The sequence below is a fragment of the Gorilla gorilla genome, chromosome 18, assembly GCF_029281585.2.
Source record: "Gorilla gorilla gorilla isolate KB3781 chromosome 18, NHGRI_mGorGor1-v2.1_pri, whole genome shotgun sequence".
Lineage (NCBI taxonomy): Eukaryota > Metazoa > Chordata > Mammalia > Primates > Hominidae > Gorilla > Gorilla gorilla.
In genome coordinates this window covers 114,176,725-114,203,149 of record NC_073242.2, presented here as the reverse complement: position 1 = coordinate 114,203,149, position 26,425 = coordinate 114,176,725, and the positions used below count along the sequence as shown (strand labels likewise).

At 44.9% G+C, this 26,425-nt stretch overlaps 1 protein-coding gene across 3 annotated transcripts in view; it reads right to left on the bottom strand.

Moving 5' to 3' along the window:
• Positions 1-26,425, bottom strand: part of CDH13 (cadherin 13) — a 1,164,256-nt gene that overhangs the window by 102,418 nt on the left and 1,035,413 nt on the right. For all 3 annotated transcript variants that reach the window (XM_004058060.5, XM_063700359.1, XM_004058064.5), the window contains 2 exons: positions 23,220-23,402; positions 15,788-16,041 (listed from right to left, as the gene is read on the bottom strand). In XM_004058060.5, the coding sequence (XP_004058108.3) occupies positions 15,788-16,041; positions 23,220-23,402 (437 nt within the window). The remainder of the gene's footprint in view (positions 1-15,787; positions 16,042-23,219; positions 23,403-26,425) is intronic.

Below are 26,425 nucleotides of genomic sequence, written 5' to 3'. Positions count from 1 at the left end.
GAAGCATAACATGAGAACTCGGCTGTTCTCTTTGTGGTGGTCCCTAATCCCTCCTTCCCTCCCCTTGAGTTCCATTTGGTGGCTACTCATTTTTTCCAGTCTGTCTTCTGATTTTCTATCCATTCTGTGATGCCTAATGTCAACCCGGTCTGTTCTTGTTTTATTCCACCTAACATAGCCCATGCTGGTTTCTGTTGCTTGTGACCATGAATCCTGACAGATAGTGGACTAGGTATGATTAGAGGTTCTGAATTGTCACGTCCTCTTTTGCTCACAGGAACAGTCTCCTCTGATTCATTTCACTGCAAACATTCAACCAGATCCTAAACTTGTTTGGGTGACAGAGTATCTACAACTCATGGTGTTATTTGCACAGTGTGAGGTACTTTGCAGAGCATCTTAAAATACTGATAAATTTAATCCCAATGCCCAAACTAGGAACAGTTTTACTAGCAGAAAATATGACTAGTTGTATGTGTGCTCTAGAAAAATTGCAAAATCAAGCCTACCTCCACCAAAGGGCCAAGCTGCAAACGTTCATAAATCAGTTGTTCAACTCCTACGTTTAATAGCAGTTCGCCATTCATTCACTGGCACTGTCATCTCTGAGTGCTTGCTTACAGGCAAGCAAACAGCAGATGGCAAAACTTAATATTTAGAAACTCCTATCTGCTCCCTTGGATTTTACCAGGAATGAGGAAGAGACTGTTATCATGAGATTTAAGCAGTGAGGTACCCGGGGCTGGCTTGTGGAAAGTAAAAATAAACTAAGTCCATAAGGCATGAAAACCAAATATTCTAGAAAAACACCCCTATCAGTCTCAAAGAGACACCTTCAGTAAATGACTACACATTATGCTCATTTTGCTTAAAATGCGAATCAGTTAATTTAATGCTATGTACTATGCACTGTGTTCTAAACACTTTCCCTGAATTCTTTTCTTCTTTATCCATCACAGTGACGCTATAACCTAGATATTATTATTTCTCCCCATGTTTCAGGTGGGGACACTGAGGCCCAGAGAGATTAAAAATCTGCCCAAGGTTACACTTCTGGAAGATGGACAAGTGGGGATTTATGCTCAGGAAGTCTGGCACTAGTCTGGCAGTTGTGGCCACTTGGCTATGTACTTTTCTTTTCTTTTTTTCTTTGAGATGGAGTCTCACTCGGTTGCCCAGGCTGGAGTGTAGTGGTGCAATCTCAGGACACCACAACCTCCGCCTCTCAGGTTCAAGTGATTCTCTTGCCTCAGCCTCCTGAGTAGCTGGGATTACAGGTGCATGCCGCCACGCCTGGCTAATTTTGTATTTTTTAGTAGAGGCGGGGTTTCACCATATTGGCCAGGTTGGTCTTGAACTCCTGACCTCGTGATCCACCTGGCTCGGCCTCCCAAAGTGCTGGGATTACAGGTGTAAGCCACCGTGCCCAGCCGGCTATGTGCTTTTCTTTGCAAGGTGTAAGAGACCAGGGGTCTGACATTTCCCATGCAGCTGCTCTGGGGTAGTTTCTAGAGACAGCCTGACTCTAGGATGAAATAAAAAGAGTCAAGGTCAGTTTCCTTTGCTTCCATAAGGAAAACACATCCTTCAAGTCCGAGAGTCTCTATTTGCCTATAGTTAGTTTGGCAAAATAAGGAAGTTTATGACCGAGCCTTGTTCTCCTTAAGGCAATCACAGGAATAGAATGCACAGGGAAGTGGGCATGAAAGAGTTAAATGGAAAGAAACCGGGACAGACAGAGTCTGTAAAAGCATTTCACATCATCAACCCATGCAACAGGTGGATGTCCAGCAGGCAAAGCCATCCCTGTCATCAGATGATGGCAGGAAGAGCCTCTGTGCTATGGAAAGAGCAAGCCGGGAAGAATGCATCCCTAGGGACCTTCTGCAACCTTGAGTCCAGGGAGCAACCTTGAGTCCGTGGAGGTCTGGCCAGACTCCCTCCCCATGCTCTTACAGGCATCTGGCAGCAGTGATTTTTGCTGTGCCTATCAGCAATGAAAGCTGTCATAAATCCATCAACTAAAATCAGAAATGGAACAAACAATTTTATTCTGAAAAACAGAAGATGGAGAGAGCAAGCTATTGGGTCTGATAATTGCACACACAGGGCACGCTTCTCTGGCTTCAGTTTGGTTTGGGAGGCAGAAGAGCAGAGAGGTGAGGACGGCTGTCATTGAGTCACATTTCCTGAGTGTGAATCTGAGTGTGAATTTCTTTGGGTAATTTCCTGAATCTTCCTAAGCCTTATTGTCTTCCTCTGTATAAAAGGGGTAATCAGAGACCCACAGGGTTGCTGTGAAATGAGGGGTGATCTAATGCAGAAGGCTCGGGAACAGTGCCTGGGACAAAGTAAATGCCAGCTACTATATCGTAACCTTGAGCAATTTGGTGTAGCTATAGCAGAAAGTGGCCAACCTAGCCTGGCTGTGTTAGGGAAGTGGATCAGACATGCTAGTGAAAGAAGACAGGAGATGGAAGGAGGCAGGATGGCCCAGGTCCGTTCGACTCCTGGGGACAATGTGCACTCTACCCTGGGGCCTGCATAGACTCAGGATATGCTGATTTGAGGTCGGGCTGCCAAGTTAACAGCACTGTTGTACGGAACTGTGCTGGTCTTGAACTCCTGACCTTGTGACCCACGTGCCTTGGCCTCCCAAAGTGCCAGGTGGGTGTGAGCCACCGCACCTGGCTGGCTATGTACTTTTCTTTGCAAGGCTGTAAGGGGATTCTCAGGAAGCAGTGCCTCATGTGAAACAGCACCAGGCAGGGCCACTCCTCCCAATATGAGAGTGTCCCAGGGCTTGGCCACAGCCCTACGTTCACTTCCTTCTTTGGGGATCATAGTCTCAAGGATTTAAATTCCATCTGGATGTTGATGACACCTAGGCTTCTATCTGTAGCACAAACGCCCCCTGATACCCAGCTCATGTGCTCCCTTTGTCCACCTCAAACTCAACAAGAACAAGACCGAGTTCCTGTACTTTCCTCCCACAAGTTACTTTGCCACTTCTCCAGCGAGCTTGCAAAGCTCAGAGATGTGCCCTCTGTGCTTCCATTTGTTTGGGACAAAAATCTTGGAGTCAATCTTTATTCCTCTCTCTCTCTTTCTGTCACACACAGACACACACACACACACACACACACACACACGGCACAGTTGGTTAGCAAATCCCTGTCACCAGTACCTTCAAAACATTCAGGGCCTGGCCCAGTAGTTCACACCTGTTATCCCAGCACTTTGGGAGGCCGAGGCAGGTGGATCACTTGAGGCCAGGAGTTCCAGACCAGCCTGGCCAACATGGTGAAGCCCCATCTTTATCAAAAATACAAAAATTAGCTGGGTGTGGTGGTGCATGCCTGTAATCCCAGCTACTCCAGAGGCTGAGTCACAAGAGTCACTGGCACCTGGGAGGCAGAGGTAGCAGTGAGCCAAAATCGTGGCACTGTACTCCAGCCAGAAAGACATAGCCAGACTCTGTCTCAAAAATAAAAACAACAACAACAAATTCAGTGTCTGCAGCTTCTCACTGCCTGCACTGTAACCATCCCTGCCCAGACCCATGTGGCCTCTTACCTGGATTACTATGGCTACCCTACACTCCAGTCCTCTGCTCTGCCTCTGTCTCCCTTTCCCTTAATTGCCCCCTTTCCTAATCCCACTAGCATGCTTAACACTTTCCCCAACTTCGCCGGAGCGTCGGCCTCATTTCCCACCTTCCCCCAACTCGCTGTGCGCTGGGCACCCTCCTGCACACTCTGCCTCGGGGCCTTCCCACTTGCTTCCTCTACCTGGACCTCTCCACCCAGGATAGCTGTGTGGCTCACCTCCACTTCCTCCAATCCTTCACTGAAGCGTCACAGCACTGGTGAGGCTTGTGCTGACCCCCTATCTAGAGTGATGGCTCCCCTCCTTCCTTCTCTGCTTTCTTTCTTTGCATTAATCACCAGTTACTATGCTACTTATTGTATTTATTAATTCTCTCATTCTTTTTCTCTCTTCCACAGGAATATGATTTCGATGATAACAGATTCTTTTTTCTTTTTTCTGAGACTGAGTTTTTGCTCTTGTTGCCTAGGCTGGAGTGCAGTGGTGTGATCTTGTCTCACCACCACCTCCGCCTCCCAGGTTCAAGTGATTCTTCTGCCTCAGCCTCCCAAGTAGCTGGGATTACAGGCATGCACCATCACGCCCGGCTAATTTTGTATTTTTAGTAGAGATGGGGTTTCACCATGTTGGTCAGGCTGGTCTCAAATTCCTGACCTCAGGTGATCCACCCACCTTGGCCTCCCAAAGTGCTGGGATTGCAGGTGTGAGCCACTGCTCCCAGCCAACAGATATTTTTAATTGTTTCTGGGGCTACTGTATCCCCCAATGCCTAGAAAAGCACCCAGTATGTTGTAGGTGTGGGATGAATGAATGGAGAGAGAGGTTTTCCGGTCATAGCCCTGGTCCAAATCCCGAGGTCCTCCTTTCACATGTGCAGCCTACACTCAAGGACCCAAGAATACTTAGAAGCAGCCATATAAGGTCAGATCTTCTAGTGAGATTCCTGCCAATGCTATTGGAATGCATGAGGAAATCCCAAAATTAAGCATTTGTAGGAGGACTGTAGTTTAGAGCCTCATCACTTGAAAATACAAGCTTTGAGATTCATTTGGAAAGCAAATTGGAAGCAGATGATGAAGTGCATTTCTTGAATTAGTTACATGACTCACTGCCTGTGGTTTCATTACCCGTGCTAGGGTTAATGCCATGATAAGCTCCTCGTGCTTGCGGGCTGACTGGTGTTAGTGATTGATAGACAAACTCAGATAATAAATCAGCTATTTTCCCTATGCAACTGACTTCTGTTGCAATCCTGAAATGTGTGGCTTTTTCAATCAGTGCTATGTTAGTAGCTTATATAGCAATCCTTATCTATTTCAAATGGGTTTATTAAAAAAAAAAGCTAAGTAGATTTAACAGCTTAGAAAATATTGGTCAAGGAACAATATTAACATTTGTCAATATTTTCTATATTGGTTCTGAGGATTAATTTCTAAGGCTGACGAGAAGGACGCTGATAATTATATTCAAATATAGCCAATTTGAAACCATGTTTTCAATAATGAAAGTCTGGCCTATGGCAAATTTATAACGACATATGTAGATGGATGTTAAAAAGGTGGTTGATTTGTAACATAGCCTTTCATCTGTTTACCCAAACGGCCAGATGTTTCATATTAACCAAATTGAGCACCTTTAATTGACATGAATAATGAAAATCTTCAGTCTTTGGATCATTATAAAAGCCAGGATTCTATTTTTAGCCAGTGAAGCTCTTAAAACTTTAAAAATCCCATAGTTTAATTTGTGAGGCTTTGTTTCCCCCAGCATCTTCATAACAGAAAATCTGACCACTAAAAACAAAAGTCATCTGTGCTAATATATTTGCATAAATAATTAAAAATTCCACAGCAGAATAGGCAATAAAATGTACTGCTACCATAAACTTACAATGGAAGAACACCGCTTTAATGAAAAATCACAAAGACACCACTGTAAACAATCCATTTACATTTCAAACTCTGTGTTTGTTGACTTAAAAAAGAAAAAAATCTTAACTCATTAAAAACAAGAACCAAAAAAATGACCTCATCCCAGATCCTGTTATTGAGGTCAGTAACCACATTTAATTAAGATGAACTGTTAATAATATAGTTTAGAAGATGAAGGCCTTCTCTGAATTTCCCCAGGTAGAAATGTTATTATTTAGCCTTTAACTTCTGATTAAAATTTAAAAGGTGGGAGTCACCCCAATTTAAACTCTTAAATCCGGTTTTGAAACCTGGTTTTGGGGTTAGAAATCCTCCTTCCTCCCAATAAATGGTAGGCTACTACATATTTTTGAACCCCTGTGTTTCTGAGAACGCCAGTGATGACAAAATTTGCATTTTCAAGAGAGCTGATTTTTGCCTTTTTCTTCCAAAGGTCTTAGAAGATACAGAATAAAATGTCCCATAGCCAGTCAATGATGGTTTTTGCTTAATTTCCCATCATTTTTTGTGATTTCCTTTGAATGAGCTCCAATATTAGATTAAACAAGGTGTTAAAGAAAAGGACTTGATGAATCATGGGAAGACCAGTAAAAATGGAAATTGGGCATTTTAACAAATCTTTTGGGGCTGAAATGTCATTATTCTATGTTGTATTCTTTACCAGTTTGAATGCATGAATGAATTCTACTGTAAAGTTAAAAAGCATCCAGGTCAGAAAGATTAGGAGGAAGGAAATGACTTAAAAAAGACAGAGCCCCAAAGAAATCAGGACAAAGCAGTTGTAGTTTTCAAAGAGATGAGTATCTAATTTGGATCTGATTCAGATATTCTGTGTTCAAAGAATAGGCTCAATTTGGATCAAGGCTTTGGGAAAAGGGTTGGCTGACGGCAATGGCTCTTTAATGTAACTTTCATGGACTTGGAAAGTTCTGTGAGAGACCTGCACATCCTTCTAAAGCCTCCCTGCTAGCACTGGCCACCCTTCCTGGGATTGGTTTAAAACAAGGCCAAATGTAAATGTTTTCATGGTTGGTAGACATTAGTCAATGTTTGAAGATTAAAAGAAAACAAAACCTATGATGTGGTTTGGATTCACGTCCTCACCCAAATCTCATAGTGAAATATAATCTCCAATGTTGGAGCCTGGTGGGAGGTGATGGGATCAGGGGAGTTAACCCAATCCCTCCTTGGTGGCGTCTTCGGGATAGTGAGTTCTTGCGAGATTTGGTTGTTTAAAAGTGTGTAGCACCTCGGCCCACCTACTCTGGACATGTGAAGTGCTGGCTCCCTGTTTGTCTTCTGCCACGATTTTAAGTTTCCTGAGGCCTCCGCAAAAGCTGAGTGGATGCTGCCATGCTTCCTATATAGCCTGCAGAGCCATGAGACAATTAAATCATTTTCTTTATAAATTACCCAGTCTCAGGCATTTCTGTGTAGCAATTTGAGAATGGACTAATGCAAGCTATATCTACTTTTTTTTTTTTTTTCTAGACGAAGTCTCACTCTGTCACCCAGGTTGGAGGGCAGTGGCACGATCTTGGCTCACTGCAACCTCCACCTCCCAGGTTCAAGTGATTCTCCTGCCTCAGCCTCCCTAGTAGCTGGGAATACAGGAAAGCACCACCATGCCTGGCTAACTTTTTTTGTATTTTTAGTAGAGATGGGGTTTCACCATGTTGGTCAGGCTGTTCTTGAATTCCTAACCTCAAATGATCTGCCCACCTCGGCCTCCCGAAGTGCTGGGATTACAAAGAATGAGCCACCGCATTCGGTCAACCCATGTCTACTTAATGCAGAAAAATGTGTGCATGCAGTCACCCCCAACCCAGCTGCCATTTATCTATTCCACCTGGTTACTGAGCACTGGTCATGCACCAGTCCTTATGCTGCGATTGGGCTGTTTCCAGACATTTGAGCCCTTAAAAATTTTTCTCTGTCTTTGGTGGCCTCACCCCAAATTGTATCAAATGTACTAAAATGTACCCACATTAAAAATACATTTTTTTCCTATAATATGTTTGAAATTATTTTTATACTTCTGCTTTTGGAATTACTGTACCATAAGAAATATTCTACTAATAATCACCTATAATTTATCTGCCATTCTTGCAAGGTGAGAGCTACAAATAGTTTGCAAATGTAAAGACACTTTTGCAAATATTACGTTTAACCTGCTAAAGTTGTCATGATGCCGTGGGCAGTTGATATTTATTAATTTCAATTTTGCTGCTTTCTTTTTGAATTTTGGAGGCAATAGACTATGTATTCAGGTCCCCGACATTTTTGTAGGCCCATGGAAAGTCTGAAGGTCTTAGTCCTGTGCCTAAAGTGCTTAATTAACTCAATGGTACTGAGGAAGCCCTGGTGGCTCATTAGGGAAGGAGATAAAGATGACTGTTACTCTCCCTGAGCACAAAGTCTCGTGGGAAGATGGACAGTTATGTCAAGGATTGAGGAAGTGTGAAGCTTGGTGAAGTTACACTAAGACATGATCAAAAAGCCTTAAGCCAACGTCAGCAGTAGGCGCGGTGGTGCAGAGGAAGCTCCGGCGTTGTGATTCACGACATTAACTCAGCCTCTGTAAACCCTGCTTGTGTGCTTTCCTCCTTTAACCACGGCTCAGGGAGGTTCTCTCTCCTCATCAGTAAAAAGGGAGAACAAGATGTTCTCATTTACAGGGTGGTTATGAAAATACAAGAAGACTGGTAACAGTGCTTTTGGTAAAGTTCTACATAAAAATGTTAGGTATTTTAATCATCCTAGTAGCAATATTATTACCATCATTCTCAAAACCCATGTCTGCAGGGGGTTGTGAAAATCTTGGCCTAGTTTGGTCTGGCACCCTATTCCCTAGAGGCAGAGGCCTGTGCACAGGCAGGACGAAAGCAGGGTTTCTGGCGGAATCCAGCCATCTGCTGAAAGTCAGCCGGGCATGGTGCAGGGGAAGAAGCAATTTGTGCCACTCTGCTCCTTCTCCTCGACTGGGGATCATTGGTTCTTAGTTCCCAAGGAAGCAATTTATTTCATTCCTTTTTCCCTTCCTCTCTCCCTTTCTTTCTTCCTTTATAGGGACACCATCATTTGCAGCAAAAGTTCTTGCTCTTATGACGATAAGCTCCCTGGGAGGCTGTAGACAGAGACTATTTCTTTCACCAGTGAATTTACAGCACCTAGCACAGTGTCAGGCCCACAGTGGGCTCTACATAAATACCATGGCATGAATGAATGAATTGCTGTAATCCATATGCTCTTCTCTAGCACTAGTCTTTAGCAACATCATCTATTATTTTGATTAAGCAAATATCTAATATCATGGGATATTCTTCCCTTTTAAAATGTACCCTGTAGTTATTTATTAAGCAGAAAGGTTCCATTTAAAAAGGCATTCGTGGCAGAAAGTGCCGTCTACCTTATACCATCCATTGTTCCTTTCTTCCTTAGTAAAGAACCTTGGTTTAAAAAACAATGCACATTGCTTCCCAGTCAAATGACCATACTTCCCATAATCCCTTGCAGCTAGGTATGGCCCTGTAACCAATTTTGGCCAATAAAATTTAAATAAAAATGTGGATGACTTCCAGAAAGTCTCCTTAAAAGAGAGGGAGTATCCCTCTTCTTTCTCCATTTCCCATCCTGCTGTCTGGAATGCAGATATGAAGGTTGGAGCACTAGCAACCATAACAGACCATAAGGAAGAGGGTGCCAGCCTAGACGTGGTAAAATAGTGAGCAAGTAGAACCCTGTGTGGGGCCGTGTGGGGCTGCCACTGTCCCTGAATTGTCATGCCTGCTCTAGACCTACTTTATGTGAGAAAAAAAAAATCAACTTCTATCTGCTCTGAGCCACTGTCATTTTGAATTTTCCTGTTATGTTCAGCCAAACTTAGTCCCCACAGATAAAATGCTTGACACATATTCGCAGGGCTCCCTGGATGAATGACCCTTTCCAAAAAAAAGTGTTGAGCAGTGATATGAAATTTTACATGGGTAGGAACAATATTTTTCTTCAATACATATCTTCTATATTCAAAGTGTAGGCAGAAGTCTCTGCTGTGGAATTGTTTACTATAGATCCTGGGCAAGATGATTTCTGTCTGAAAAATGTTTGGAATAGGAATTGCTACTTGGTTGCCCTTGATTGCAGAGAGAAAGAAGTGAGTCCTCCCAGCTATTCAGAAGGATTTAGCTGCCGGCTGCCTCCCTAATGTAACCAAATCGGGGATCTGATGGAAGGGTTAGTTCCCATGTTTCATTTCACTGTAGGAGAAGGTTTGGCAAATGTAGTTACTTCCATTTTGCATAATTATCTTTCAGCTACTTTTTTTTTTGTGATGGAGTCACGCTTTATTGCTCACGCTGGAGTGCAGTGGCACCATCTCTGCTCACTGTAACTTCTGCCTCCCAGGTTTAACAGGTTCAAGAAATTCTCCTGCCTCAGCCTCCCAAGTACCTGGGATTACAGGGGTACACCACCATGGCCAGCTAATTTTTGTATTTTTAGTAGAGATAGCGTTTCATCATGTTGGCCAGGCTGGTCTCGAACTCCTGATCTCAAGTGATCCACCTGCCTCGGCATCCCAAAATATTGGGATTACAGGTATGAGCCACTGTGCCCAGCCTGGGCTACTCTTTCTAACAAGTTCAGTTACATGAGTCCTCTCCTCATTAGAGATACTCGAATATCATCAGGATATTTTACCTTGTGCACCTGGAGGAACGGTTGCTACGCTGAAAGTGGAAGCAAGTCTTATCATCATCTCACCTGGAGAGGACAGAGTGGGAACCTGCTCTGTTTTAGAACCTGATGTACATGATCTTGGAGAGGAGAATGACTTTCTAAACTGTGACATCAACTTAGAAATGATGGAAAATATAAATTTGACTGCCTAGACATAAAAACAAAGAATTCTGTATATGCCAAAAAACATTAACAATACACAGTAATACTTTTGCTCAACCAAAGTGTTTTCAGGGACTTGTCTTCAGGATATTAATGATGCATTAAACAATTTCACTATAAGCATACCCGCTAATGTTTTAAAAAACTGCAAACAAGTGTAAACAATGTAAATAGTCAACAACAAGGGAATAAATAAACAGATGAGTATATCCCTGTAATGGAATAATAGCACGCTATTCAGCGATGAAAAATAATGGCTATTTCTTGGGACAGAAAGCTGTTCAGCATATACTGGGAAATAAAAATGGTGAGATTTGAGGGTGGATAATGCAAGCCAATTTTGGTAATGAAAAACAGAATACTCACATACGTGATTGAGGGAGACAGATCTAAGCTGTGGAAAAGGGATTTCCTTGTCTGAGATGATGACAGATACTTTATTATCTTCCTTATTCTTACCTGTCTTTTCAAAAGTTTCTTCCAGAAACTATCTTAACTTTATAATAAGGATAAGAAGATAAAAGCCATTAAAAAGAAGAATTTCATCTGTCACTAGACCACTGCTGTTCATTTTGATTTGACTAACAACACAATGTGAAGGGCTTTTTAACAAGTCTTAATAACCCAGGCTTTTTAGTGAGAAGATTCCCTCTGATGTTTGGACACCCCTTGTCTTTGCAGTCACAGGTTCCTTGGAGATCAAGGTGCCCTTTGCTGACTTGAGCATTCCCTGGGGAGATGAAAGGGAGTCTGGCCGCGGTCAGCAGAGGAGCAGTGGTGCCTGAGACGTGCATTTCCTCATGCGAGGCAGGACGTGGCCCAGGAGTTGGACTTAGGTGGAAGTGTGTTCCTAAGTCTCAGTGGGGTTGGGGTTGGGGAGAAGGCTTCCCATGTTGACCATGGAAGGAGCCCCCTCAGGGAGGAGGTGACAGTGGCTATTAGGATGGGCAGGCCCTGCTGCAGGATCTCAGGGTCCCGGTCTCTCATGGGGGCTTTTAGTTTCGAGGGCCTGGTGACTAACGTGACATGAGATGGGGTTGTTGGAGCTGAATCACAGGGAATGTCAGAAAAGACAGAGATGATGGGGTTGGGAGAGAAAGAGAGACAGAGCAGCAGAGAGACAGACAGGCAAAGAGACAGAGGAAGGAGGAGGAGTGAGGCCGGATAGGTAGTTAAGGAAGTGACCGTGTTCTCAGGACACAGCAGCAACTGTGGTGACCGCACAGCCAACACAGTCAATCTCAGGATGCGCACGGTAAATGAGCTCATTCAACCAAAGCTGTCTTCAGTGGGGACTTTCCCCTCTACAGAACATGCACATTTTAATTTTACCTGTCCTCAGACTGACTCTGCTCATCATAATCGTGAAAAACACAGCCCTGGGTGGAGATTTTAGATGCTAAAGAGACATGCGACATATGAACGACCATGTACAGCTACTGCACATGTGCACCCGGAAGACCACCCAGAACAGCTTCCTAGTAACGCCTCTTCCCACCTCCTTATGAATAATAATGAAGACTCCCAGAAGGGAGCCTCCCTGGTGTGGGTCTTTGCTGCCTCATTGTTGCGAGCAGCCTGCCCGGAATCCTCTCTCTCAGAGGATACTGCTATTCTGCACCTAACTTTCAACATATTCTTCTTCTGTTGCAATAAATTACTCTATACTGCACTTGTTTTGGTGTGTGTCTCTTGTTTAAATTCTTTTAAACTAAGAAGACAAGAACAGAGGTGTCACATCAGCAGTCAACACAAGGAAGAAGAAGGAAAAGATATTAGAGATACTAAAATGTTATCAGGAGACACCTGATTCCTGTTTTGTGGAGGAGGAGGAGGAGAAGAAGGAAGAGTTCTTTTCGAGATAAGTTTCTTCTTCCAGGGCCTGCTCCCTGAAGAATCATCACAACAACAGCAGTAACATCACAACTTGGAAGGCCATTGTATCTGTCTGAGAAGCCAGGGTAGCCCAGTGCAGATGATTAGATTAGAAAACTGTCTCCCATCCTGGCCCCTCTCTGCAGCCCCACTCCTCCTCTGCACACACAGAACCCAAGGGAGAGCACTTCTCAGTGTGCAGGATCAAAGGCTGCAAATAATTAATGAGCCTCTTTTTCCCAAAGAGCTCCCATGACAATAGCTCAGCCTGTCGATGATGTTATCCCGGCTTTACTCCAGGAGAGGAAAGGGGTGGAGGGGAAGAAAGAGAAAGGAGGGAAAGGTGGGTAGGAGGGAGTGAAGGGGAGAAGAAAGGAGGAAGGGAAAGGGGGTGTCCAGCCAGTGCCAGGCTGAGAAAGGGTCACGTGTGGGCCACTGTGGCTCCCAGGAGGAAGGAATATGCTGAGAAGTGAGGCCAGAGAGAGAAATGTGTGCAGTACACACATATGCACATGCACACACACATTTACTTTGCTCCAAGGCTGGGAAAGGGATTAGTCCTGCCATCACTCAGCTAGGCCAATTTGTAAATGCTAGAACTCTTAGACCAGCTGCAGAGACACACTGCAGCTCTATTTTCTGTGGGGTTCACAAGGTTCACCTTTGCGTCAGGGGCTCTCTGTTGTTCCCGATTACACAGGATTTGTTCCCATCCTCTGGGACTAGCCTCCCGCACTTCCTCGGGTAGCCGCCCCTGCAGGCCCTCACAGCTGGGTGCTGGGGTCTGTGGCAGGCTCAGGCACCAGGACTCGTGGCACAATCTGTCCTGCTCATCTTCTGCTTGGTTCAGAGAGTTGTGCTTGTGACTCAACCTGGGCCTTGGGCTGGGCTACTGATTAGGAAGGAAGATGTTGCTTTCCTCTGGTAGGATCAAGGAGAGGTGTTTGCTGGTGCCTCTTCCCTCTTCCCTCTACAGATGTGCAAATATGGCTGAGGATAGAGACAACCCAGGGGAGAGCAGAGCCAGATATAGAGAAGGAATATGGTCTGAGCACCTGAATTCCATCATGCTGGAGGCCTTCATTCCCATGGACTTTTCCATTAGGTGTGCTGACCTATGCAGGTAAGCAGGACACCTTTTGGCATAAGTCACTGTGAGTTGGGTACTAGTTACTTGTGATGGAAGGCCAAAGCTGTGATGATTACACTGGCTAAAGAAACAGGAAGATCCTCAGAACTTTCTGCATTCCAGCTTCTCCCCACAGGTGCCACCTCAAGTCATTTCTAGGTTGCTTTCTCTGACCTCCTTCTTCTCTCGCACAGCGGTAGGATGAAGTCCCTTATCTGCCAGTGCTGTTTAATAGTAAGGTGACCTTTGCTCCCCATGGCTGGAATCTTGGCCTGGATGTTCCTTAATGTCTCAGCTCTCCCAGGCACCCCTCCCTCCCCAGGCTGGAATCCTCTTCCTAACTCAGTTTGCTGGGACTGCACCTGTGGCCTGCCTCCATACTCCCAGCAGTAAGCTTCATTTGCCAGACAGGATGGTCATCCCTCCTTCTCAGTCAGCGGCCCTCTGTGCTGGGTATCTGGGAACATCATCGCGGTTGATCACTAGCCAAGGTGCCTGGAGCAGGGAGGTGCATGACCCCAGCTCCAGCAAGGCAGAGCTGCCCTGGGAATGTGACCATGGGCCGAGTGACACTAGAATGGAAAACAGCTGGAGCTGGTTTATTCTCACTGTGAGATCCTGAACTGCAAGTCTGTCTGTTCCTGTGACCTAGAGCCTGAAGGATGCCCTAGCTCCTGTGCTATCTTGAGCGGGTTCTTCAGATATTCCTCCATCGTATATAGTATCCATAGGGTCTTCCAGCATGTTCTTTCTTTGCCCAAGTCAGCAGAGCTGGTCTTAATCAAACAACCCAGCCTGACCTTCCTCTCCCACTGTCTGTCCCATCTTAGTGGGACATCTAGTCCTGGGTCCCAGACACCTCTATCCACCCCTCCCCATTGCATTAGCTCTTTCATGACTGGCAGCATCCCAAGTTGTCCCAGCAATGGCAGAGACACAGGGTCCAAAACATCAACCTGATTTAACTCATTTTATTGCCTCCAGGGTCCCTGCTTTCACCTCCAATTGTAGAAATACAAGATGACACTTAAGCTCACCTGGAGACATCCTACCTTTGTCCAACTACCTTGTAGTCTGTTAAGCTACCAGTTTTCCCATCTAAGTACTTAAGAAAGACTTTCTCTTTGATGTTTAAATTGCATGTTTCCATTGTCAGCAACAAGGAAAAAAAGAATGGCTATTTCAGATACACATTATTATAGGATTTGGTATTATTTCACACGCTTGTCTAGTTCATCTGGCATTCAGAAAGCTTAGCCGTAAAAATAAATCCACTTTTGGTGTTGGAAAATAACTTCTGCTTCTTCTCCACCGGCTTGCTCTAAAGTAAAGTGGTTGACTCAGTCCCCGTTGCACATTTTCAGGTGTTTCAAATCAGGAAAATCAGACACATGTTTATTTTAAGTGTGTCCAATACTTGATTATTTGTACCTCATATGAGAAGAAGATTAGATTTTGGAGGAGGAAGATTAATAACTTTCTTCTGCAGAGAGAGGCATGCATTTGGATTTGCACGCTGATTTAAGTTTATTGTGAAACAATGTACCAACGAGGACATCTTTTATTTGTGAGCATTAGATGCACCATGGGTAGATAGCGACCATTTAATTAAATCTCATTAGGAAAATACTTTCTATCTAAGCACTGGGCAGAGCTTAAGAAATGAAGACAGAAATTTCTGAAGACATTATTATTATTATTATTATTAATTTTTGCCTGCCCCTCATCAGGCAGAACGCCAATCCCAATGGTCTATCTCCAAGCACCAGGAAGTGACTTTGCTCCTTCCCCTTCTGACAGCTCAGAGTCAGTGAGCATTGAGCAGCTAGAAGGAGCATGAACTTGGCAGAGTGTCCTGTTTCCATCCTGATTCCTCTGCCACCAAGCTGGGCTGCTTGAGCAAGTACCGAACCTCTACGAATCTACAAATCCGCAATACCTGTATCTGTAAACGGAGTTAGCAAAACCTTTGTCATAAAGCAGTGCTGATGACAAAGTAGGCAAGTTTCTGAGATGCAGGAGGCCATCCAGAGTGGCTTCCTTCTCTCTCCGTTCAAGGACTGTGCTCAGGGCCAGCAGACCCGCCTGGTCATTTGGGAACACAGCACTGAAGCTACTCTTCTCCCAGGATGGAATCAGGTGGGAGCAGCATCCTCACCAAAGAGCCTGGCCCTCTGCAGCCGTCAGCCACAACCTCCTCTCTATGACGCTTTCCTCCCACTTGCTGAGATTGTTAACAAGTTTAATTTAATGGTATCTGCTCCTGACAACCAGCTTCTGCGACTGGAAAGGAAAAGCCATTCCTGCCCACCTCCCGTCTGTGGTTCCGGAGCCACTCACCCACCTGATGGTTTGATGCTGCAGGGAGTCGGGGTCCGTGGCGTTCACTGTCAGCAGCACGCTGCCCACAGAGATGTCCTCCTGCCTGGTCACCATCATGGGGTCTGGGTAGAAGACTGGGCCCTCGTTGACATCCAGGACAGTGATGTGGACGGTGGCTGTGGAGCTGGGGCCGTAGGAGACGTCGGGTACGAGTGGGTCTTCATTTTCCACTTTGATCAGCAGGGTGTGAAAGGCAGAAATTTCATAGTCCAATGGCTGGAAAGCAGACAGAAGGGTCTCAGGATGCACACCAGCCACAAAAGGCAGGTGGTTTGCATCAACTTCCTCTGAAATTCCACGAGCAACAGTGGGCCTTCAGGGATGGAGCTGGGCTTTGGAGGCTAAGCCTGTGTAACTGGGGGGCTATCTTTAAGATAAAGAATATGAAACATGAAAATGTGAGATTAGGTATGGATGTTGGTTTTTTTTTGTGTGTGTGTTTTTGATTAAGAAATGAATGAAAACACATGACTTGAGCCTTAGTGATCCGGACACTGAGTGACTTGAACCTTAGTGATCTGGGCAGTGAGTGACTTGAACCTTAGTGAGCCTCCCTCTGAGATATCGTTAGGCAACTCCCTGGCAATGATGATGCCTAAAGCCTCCCTGCCTGGAACCTGTAACTCCGTAACCCCGACACCCATGGGGGCTCTGGTAAACGAGACTCCAACGCCCAATCCTCAGCAGCTTTATAGCAAGATAACCCTGCCTCTGTGATCACAGTGGATCAAATGGAACAGGAAAACCAAAGTTTTATATTTAATGTTTCTCACTCACTTGCCATGAAGTTAAAGGGTCTCTATGTCCCTTCAAGTATAGCCTGGGTGCATGGTTTCTAGTAGAGTATGACGTAGGGAAAAGGATTTGAAAGTCTGAGCCACATGGAGTTAAGCCGCTGGGCCCTGCCCATCTGAGGGCATGTGAAAATGTATGGGAGCATTTTCAATTGACTCGAGGGCTCTACAGCCATTTGCTGGGTGGGGGACAGCAATACTAGACTCAAGGCCATGCCCAGGACAGTCCCACACAATGGTGGATTGTCCTACCCCAATGTCAATGGGCAGCCTTGATGAGGACCACTCTAGGTGATTTTGCAAAGGGGGCTGATAGTATCCACCTCCCCCAGCCACTGTGTGGACTAAACCAGAGGATGTCAAAGAAACTCCATGATAAACATTAGTAATACAATGGTGCTGCCAATTGAGCGTCTGTCACTCTCTTTCCCAACCATGAGAGCACATGACGTGGTGGGTGCAGCATTTCCCAGAGTGGGGTTCTGTCAGGGGTGCATGGGGAGACATTTAGGTAAGATGAGGGCATATTGCTTCTATCAAGTTCCTAATGCTTTCTGGAACAAATAGCTAACCCATCAGACCCATGCCGTAATGGGTATTCTTGCAAGAAGGACAAGACTAAATAAGTCAAGAGATACGATTTACACTCAACTAAAAGTAAGCAACAACAGTTGTAGAGGTTGCAGTGGACATGGGAAAATGAAAGCAGAGATGAGGACCATTGATGCTGGGGAAAGAGCTGGCACCAAGGTGGGAATGGAATCTGGGAGGTTGGGTCAGAGTGTCTTTAGGCAAATAAAGTCACTTTCACAATAATTACAGCTGACATGTATTCAGTGCTAAGCACTCCACACATGGGAGAGTGTGTGCCCACATACACACACTGGAGATGCTTCCTGGTTGTAACTGGACTTCCTCTCTTCACCTAGAACAACTCCCAGCAGGGTTAGTAATAGGATTTTAAGAGTTAACAGATGCAAAGCTCTTAGTGCTGAGTGGCTGCACAGTGATGTTTCGGTTCAATAATTCACCATTCTATCCTTCTTTCTATGGATCCTAATAATGGATCTCTGTCCATCCCAAGTGATGCAAGAATGTGCAACTTCGGTAAAGTAAACTTCAAACCAGGGCCAGGGAGCTGCCATGCTTGGAAAATACAGCTATTCATCTCAATTAGGATCCTGGAGGGGACAGAGCCTTTGGCTTGCTGGGCCATGACGACGCTGAGGGTGGGCCCTCTGAACAGCAGTGAGATGCAGAGCACCCCAGTCTCCCAAGCGCCATTTCCACCCCACACCAGCACTAATCACAGTCTTGGCCTAGTTTGGTCTGACATCTGATTCTCCACAGCCAGAGACTTATGCACAAGCAGGAGGATAGTGGGGTTTCTGGGGAATCCAGCCATCTGCTGACAAGTGAGACAGTCAAGATGCTTGGAAATAACCAATTTGTGCCGCTCAGCTCCTTTTCCTCGGCTGGGGACAGCTGGTTGTTTTTTCCCAAGGAGACAATTCCCTCCCTCCCTCCTTCTCTCCTTCTTTCCTGGAGATATCATTATTTGCAGCAAAAGTTCTTGCTCTTATAACTATAAGCTGCCTGGGAGGCTGTAGACAGAGACCATTTCTTTCACCAGTGAATACACAGCACCTAGCACAGTGTCAGGACCATAGTGGGCTCTAAATAAATATTGCACGAATGAATGAATGAATGAATGAATGAATGAATGAATGACTGTAATTCTTGTGCTTTTCTCTAGCACTAGTCTTTTGCAACACAACTATATATTATTTTGATTATGCAAAAATCTAACATTCTTGGATATTTCTGCCTTTTAAATTCCCTATTTTTTTATTAAATAGAAAGATGGGTGGCAGTCAAGTCCTGGCCCTGATGCATCATAACTCTGGGACCACCAGCAAGTCACTGCCTCCCCTGAAGTCTCAGCTATCTCTCCAATAAAATCCTAGCACAGAGGATTGTTGTAAAGATCAGCAGACAGGATGAATGTTGAATATTTCCCATGGAGCTAGGCCTGGTGTTGGTATCAGTAACAAGAAGCTGTTAAGATGGTGAGGAAGAAGAGTGGGGAAACAAGATTTGCAAGAGTCATTTCCCCAGCCCCCGTGTTTCTCCTATGTTCCCAGGCTGACACTCCCTGAATGGAACGCTGGCTTCAGAGGAACTATGCCATGGAGGAAGCCACAGAGGGAGGGGAGCAGCGAGGGAGGGAGCCACACAATTGGAGGCTGGCCTTAGGAATGGAGCAGGGCCATGCTAATGTTTATTTCCATTTGCCTAAGGTGGGATCTACTAACTCCAGCTGTATGATGCCCAGGGCCAGACCACCTGGAGCTGCTGACACATGGGTCTCTGTTCCTAATCCCCTCCGAGTGCTGTAATTGGATTAAGAAGCCGTCCAAGATCTCACAAAGCACACAATCTTATTAATGTGCTTTGTCTGTTGCTGGGCCTCTGTGTCAGGGACAGGAGGAAATTGAAAATACTCCTGATGGAAGCTACAGAGAGGCAATTCAATTAATATTTTTTCAAGTGTCAAGAGAGGGTGTAAACCACTGTCCTGGGAAATTTAAAGCCTGGAAAAGTTGACCCACATGGGAAGGATGGAGGACCTGGGTTTGTTGGCTGGAAGAGGGCGGATCCAGAACCGACTGAATAGCTATGTTTAAGCCTGTGAAAGGTTTGGGGAATAAGGGATGCTTTCTGGATACTACTTTCTTTGAGGACAGAATAGAAAATAAACTTAAAATGTAGGGTTGATTATATTCAGCTGAAAGAATAACTTTCTGGTGGTTTTGGAATCAGTTTAGAAAGCAACTAAGCATGCTTCTGATCTGAAGGTTTTAAAGATGAAGCCGACACTCATCTGTCAGAGCCACTGGGATTTGGTCCTTTTAAGTGGCAGGATCTTGCTGGAAACCAGCAGCATCCTGAGACTCCAAATAGTTCTTCTGTATGTTGGATTGCTAACTGGTTAGGGCAGACCTGCTTGTGCTTGACTGCCGAACAGCAATCACCAGCCCCCCTCTGCCTTATGCACTGTAAAGGCCCAAAGGCCAGATTTGGACTTTCTCAGCTTTCCTTGAGGTTAAGGAAGAAACATCATGGGAAATTGGCTGGGTTACCCTTAGAAAGGATGTTTTCTGCCCCGATAAGAGGAGAGGGTCACATGAGAGCCCCTTCTCTCATTTGCCTGGCTGCCTCCTTGTTTCCTGTATTAGGACGCAGCATCATGGGAAGACATGATGCCTGGGGCTTTGGCAGCTACTTTATGTCCAAGAGGAAAAAGTCAAAAGCATCTGAGGCACCCCACTGCCGGCTCTCTGCCACCTGGAACTGTTGGCCAATCCTGGACTGGCCTACCTTCATCTAGTTATAAAAATTCTTAAATTCCCTTTATTAGTTAAGCCACTATTAATCTAACATTCTGTTACTTGCAGCAGAGTGCATTCCTGATGGTTGCACCAGTGGCTGGCACAGTGGACAGCAGCAGAGAGCATGGCCTAGCTGGCTTCTAGAAGGTGTTCTGGGGCTCTGCCTCACATGTGCTGAGAGACAGATAGAACTCAAGGCCCTTCCTACTGACCTGGGAGGCAGCCAATGTGGGGTGAGGGAGAGTCTGCATCCCAATTCCAAAGCAAAGAAAGTCCACTCACTAGCAAAGCTGAAGTCAGCAAGAGCCTCAGCCTCTGTGGGCACCTCTTCCCCTGGAATTTGCAGGGAGGGCGGACAAGCTGATGGAAACTGCTTCCCCTAAGGCCATGCCCCTTGACACGTGGTGTGCCCTGTGAACAACAGAACCACCTGGCACACCTCTCTCTCATATTCTGACAGAGCAGGTCTGGGGCAAGCCCAGAAATCTGCATTTTAACTAGCATTGCCGATGATTCTTATATATGCTAGCATTTGAGAGCCATTGCATCGTGGACCAGCGCAGGAATGTAGGGAGAGGAGAATGGCTCCTTCCTGCAAGTCTGGTTTTTCTTTGTTGTTGTTATTTTGAGACAGAGTCTCACTCTGTTGCCAAGGTTGGTTAATAGGCTGGTAGTCACTAGTCCATCGAGATGTCTTAATTTAAGGGTAACACGTGGGTGATCTTAATGTTATGGCTCTGAAGTAAGAACCAGATGCCAGGTATAGTTTCAGAATAGTCACCCCCATGTGTTATATAGGTCTGGAGCGAGGAGGGTAGTACTCCTGAGCGGGGATGATTTCTCGGAGACTGGTAGATTCAGAGGCCGAAATTTGGTAGGGGATATCCACGATGGCAAGAGATTTCTTGACTGCAATGTGCTATGTCCGATGAACGAATGTATGTACTACGTAATATTAAGGATTTCTAGTACGGGTCAGTATTCGTATGGGTTAGGTTTTATTGTGTACTTGACAACAGTAGATGTGCGATACTTAATTAAGGGATTGTTAATATGTGCTTATGTGTATGTAGACTAGGTTTGTAATGTACTCCTATATATGAATGTACTATGTATGAATAAGCAATTATAGTACTGTATATTATTCATGGGGACTAGCAGTAATGCACGAAGTACATAAAAGCACTAATGTATTGGGCAATGGCAAAGTTATTAGGAAACCCTGGCACTGGCCCTCTGTGTCCATGGCTGCTGCACTTTCGAAGCTGTAAAAGTCATAGAATGACATAGCCACTGGCTGTCCTCTGTGGCTAGTCCTGAGTCTATAAAATCTGTCAGGCAATTTTCCAAACCTGAAGTTTGGAAGATAAAACTTGGGTAAATAGACATCTCCACCACATATCCTGGAGCTCAGGCCTCCCCAAAATGTGTTTGCTACAGCTCAAGGAAAATAGATATGAGCAAAACAGGATTTGGCAGGGTGCAGTGGCTCATCTCTGTAATCCCAGCACTTTGGGAGGCCAAGGCGGGCAGATCACTTGAAGTCAGGAGTTCAAGACCAGCCTGGCCAACCTGGTAAGACCCCGTCTCTATTGAAAATACAAAAGTTAGCTGGGTGTGGTGGCATGCACCTGTAATCCCAGCTACTTGGGAGACTGAGGCAGGAGAATCACTTGAACCCAGGAGGTGGAGGTTGCAGTGAGCCAAGATCATGCCACTGCACTCCAGCCTGGTGAGAGAGCAAGACTCTATCTCAAAAAAAAAAAAAAAAAAAAAAGAGAATCCAGAGAGCTGCCTCACTCTATCTACCATGTGAGGATAGAGAAGAAGATGGCCATCTATCAAAAAGTGGGTCCTCACCAGACACAGAATCTACTGGAAGGTTGATATTGGACTTTTCAAGCTACAGAACTGTGAGAAATGAATGTCTGTGGTTTATAAGCCACCAGCCTACAGTACTTCATTATAGCAACTCAATGGATTACAACAACAACCCTAAGAGGGAGGTTACATTAACATTCTCATTTTACAGATGAGGAAACTAGTGCACAGAAAACATGGGTATCTTGGCCAAGGGCACACAGGGAGTGGGCAGCCATGTCCCTGCTCTGCCCACTGGTACTATCACTATAAATACGATTGATCCCTGCTGCTCAGGCAAATGGCTTCATCCACTAGAAAAGAAAATGTGTTCCCATGAAGGTCCTGGTCTCTGGCAGAAACTCTCCCCAGAATTTCCCAGAAAGAGTGAAACTGTGTAGAAATGCCTTCTCCCGGAATACCAAGGCCACCTGTAGCAAGCCTTCTGTGCTACCACCCCCACTAATATTTCTGGATTACCAGCATTAGCTAGAGGTTTTACATTTATAATTACATTTCCTCCTTGTTCTACTTGTTGCCATACAGAGGGTCAGTGTGCGAGTGAGCAAGGGTCACAGAGGGTTTCACACCAATAACTATGTTGTGTGTGTTTTTAAGGGATAATTGAGCTCACTAAGAAAGATTAAGAAGTCATGTCGTAGCCCACGTTTTGAGCACAGATCTCTAAAAACACCTTCACACATCTCATTTTGGCATATCTGTTAATAATTCCTTAGCAAATGTATAAAGAATTTCATTTAAAACTTAAGTTTGGGCCAGGCATGGTGGCTCACACTTGTAACCCCAGCACTTTGGGAGGCCAGGGCAGGTGGATCACTTGAGGCCAGGAGTTTGAGACCAGCCTGGGCAACATGGTGAGACCTCATCTTTACTAAAAATACAAAAACTGGCCGGACATGGTGGCAGGCAGCTGTAATCCCAGCTACTCAGGAGGCTGAGGCACGAGAATCACTTGAACCTAGGAGGCAGAGATTGCAGTGAGCTGAGATCACACCACTGCACCCCAGCCTAGGTGACAGAGAGAGACTGTCTCAAAAAACAAAAATGAAAACAAAAAAAAATGCACTTAAGTTTGGTTTTCTTAAAGTTATACATAAGTTTGGGTATTTTAGAACCTATAAAACAGGTTTGTTTTATGGCTGCTTGTTTATGCTGCTGAGGATACGAGTGCACCCTTAAGCCATGAGCCTTTTCCTTTGTTAATTCCCAGAAGGAGGAGACTGGGGGAATTTATCTGTGGCCTTCTAAACTCAGTGATTCTATGAGCTGCCTCATGGGGTCCTCCGTGCTCGCATGAGGAGAAAGAGGCAATTGGAAGCACCCTTACTTTGACAACAGAAAGCATCCCTTCGTTGGTTTGAGGGTTGGTGTGGATTTCAAAGCTCTGCCCGGGGTTTCCGTTGATGATGGTGTAGGCAGCCCTCCATGCACCTGTGGTGGGGTCATCCTTATCTTCAACTGTCAAATTGACAATAACTCCCACAGCTCCTTCCTTGACTGTGGCTTGAAACTGCAAACAAAGCAGATGGTAATGGTCACTATTTTGAAAACACATAGTCATTTACTACATGCTTTGCACTGGTTATGTTACACACATCATCTCACTTAAAAATAAATAATAACATAAGAGGATTACAATTGGAAGGTACTATGCTCCTCTTCTCAGCTTTCCTTGAACTTAGGTGAGGCCATGAGACTAACTTCTCTCCTGCAGAATGTGGGCAGGAATGATACTGACCATGGCTGTGCTGTGCTGCTCTGTGGTGGGAGGGTGAAAAGAACAGCTGTGCCTCCTCTCTGTGCTTTTTCACCCTCTGCCTACCGGAATGCAGAGGACCACAAAACTCCAGGGAAGCAGGGAGCTACAAGGAAGGAGGAGCTTGTGTCCCTGAGTCACCACATGGAGGGGAGCAACCTGGTGGCCAAGAACACCTGTCCTGAACTATCACTGAATGAGAAACAAATTTTCATTGAGTTCAAGCCATTTTTGTTTGCATTTTTTGTTGCAGCCTTGCCTCCCCAAAATAACAACATTATCAGATGAGTCAAGCGTTAAGACTTGTAAGTGGAGAGACTGGGATTTGACCCCAGATCCTCTGCTAGATCCTGCTATTTTCCCTAATGAAGAAAACCAATCCCATCCTTCCCACTCCATATCCACTCTTAATATGACCTTAGAAACCATTTTCTAAGAAATCATCTACATGAATTGTTTGGAGCCTTGATGTACCTGTGTTTCTACTGTAATACATCTCAAATTCTTGTTTCAAGTAGGTGTGGTGAAAATAAATCAATAAATGAAAAATCAACTTTCTCATAGATAGAGAATTTCATGAGCTATCATTAGCACATTCCTTTGAGCTGAAAGCATAAAGTATTGTTTTGGTGCTTACCTCTGACACACTACAGGTGAATAGTAATCTGTTTGCAAATATTTTATAAAGAAGTAACACCAATAAGCTGACAAGAAGAAGAAATATCTTGGAATTTCAATTAGTAGGAAAGTGAATGTAGAGACAGTAAGGTGATGTCAAAAAGCCCTTGTGTTCAAAGAAAAGTAATTTGAGAAATGAGGTTTCAAAAGCAGTGGCTGATTAATTGACTTGCAAATCATTAATCATAAACCTTAATCCTGAGGCCTCTCAGGGGACAGGGCGGGGACTGCAACTAATTTGTTTATTGCGCCTCAGCAAACCTGGGCGAGTTGTCTTCCATAAAAGGAGAGCTGGAAAATTCTTAGAACATTCATGGAGGCTAGAAAATAGTGGGAATGAGGAGGGATACTGAGGCTGCTGTCACACAGAAACAACTCCAGGGTGCAATTATTTTGATCTGATTCGTGTGATTCTTGTTTAATGTCTACCTATCTTCTATCTTCTCTTCTCACAAAAATCATAGAATTCTTTTTTTTTTAATAGTATGAGTATATCTTTTATTTTTTTTTTTGCCTGACATTGTGCTGATTCTTTTTTTTCTTTTTTTTTATTATACTTTAATCATAGAATTCTTGAGCAAGAAAACTATACTAACGGTTCTCAGCCCTGTCTGCACATTAGAATCTCCCAGAGGCTTTGAAAAACTTCCTGAGTCCTATTCCAATTCAGGATTCCCCAGGGTTAAAGCACACGAAAATCTATTATTGTAATTATGGTTGGAGGGGTTGATGAAGGAGAAACTGCCCGGGGTCCTCTAGCCAGGTTGGAGCACATAGGAGATCAGTCCATCTCTGGTCTTCTGGGACACGCAGTCAAGTGGCAGGATCAGGCATCAGTCAGGGAATCAATTCAGATTCAGACTCCCCAGATCAATTCAGATTCCCCAGGCTCTGGGGTAAAGCCTAGGACTCAGTATTTTATTCACCTGCCTAGATAATTCTAATATGTAGTCAGGGCAAGAAGCAGGATAGAGTCCCAGTCTAAGGATGGCAGGCAGGTGTCAATGACAGGACCTACCCTTGTGAATGGGTGAAGCTGCCTGGGCCTGGTGTGGACAGGACTGCAGTACATCTGGGCTCAGAAGGAAAGAGTGCTGTGATCAATTAATGCTACCTGCCATGTAGTCAGGAGGGGGCTTGGTGACACATGTGTGATGTAATCCCTTCATATTACAGATGAAGATGATTGCACAGAGAAGGAAGGAAGGAAGAAGGAAGAGTGCTACCCAAAGTCGTTTAGTGACCCAAAGATCAGACTTAAGTCTCCTGGTTTCCAGTAATCTTTGCTCTGCCACTCCTGCCCACCTTAGATCCCCATGGCTTAGGCCAGTCCTTTCTTCACCCCCTTGCTGCGGTCCAGAGCCAGAGGACTGGTTCTCTGCCCCTGCTTATCACAGTGGATGTCAGCTCATAACCCGTCCTTGTGGCTCTTCTGACACCTGTACCTTAGAAAACCAGGTACCAATCATGTGGGCATGAAATGGGCTAAGGCTAGAGGATGCTGGGAACCACCAGTCAGGTAGAAACACTGTCATGTCCAGTGCATAAGTGAGAAGTTGCTCTGTCAAAGCAGATGAGTGTCATTGTCAAGAGGAAAACACTGCGAGAAATCATGATTTGAGGAGGCTGGAGGCTCTATGTGAACCTGTCTCTTCATGGCTTTATCTCCAGTCTCTTGCATGGTGCTAGGTGCACAGAAGAAACTCAGTAGATATTTGTTGAATGAATGAATGATCTTAAGTATAGGAAGTGGGATCTGGCAGCAGAGGTGAGGCCTGAGGGAATGTGGAGGGACAAAGCCATACAGAAGCAAAACTAAGAGGGACTGACTTGTTGACTGACACCTGATTCTGCCACTTGCCTGAGTGTTCCAGAAGACCAGGGATGGACTGATCTTCCCTGTGCTCCAGCAGAGCTGCGTCATGGCTGGTGGACCCCAGTCACCTTTGCCTTCATCAACCCCTCCTATCATAATAGAGTAATAACCCCTCATATCAAAATAAAAAATTTATTTTGGGGGCTGAGCATGGTATTCTAACACTGTAATCCTAACTCTTTGGGAGGCTGAGGTGGGAGGATCACTTGAGCCCAGGAATTCA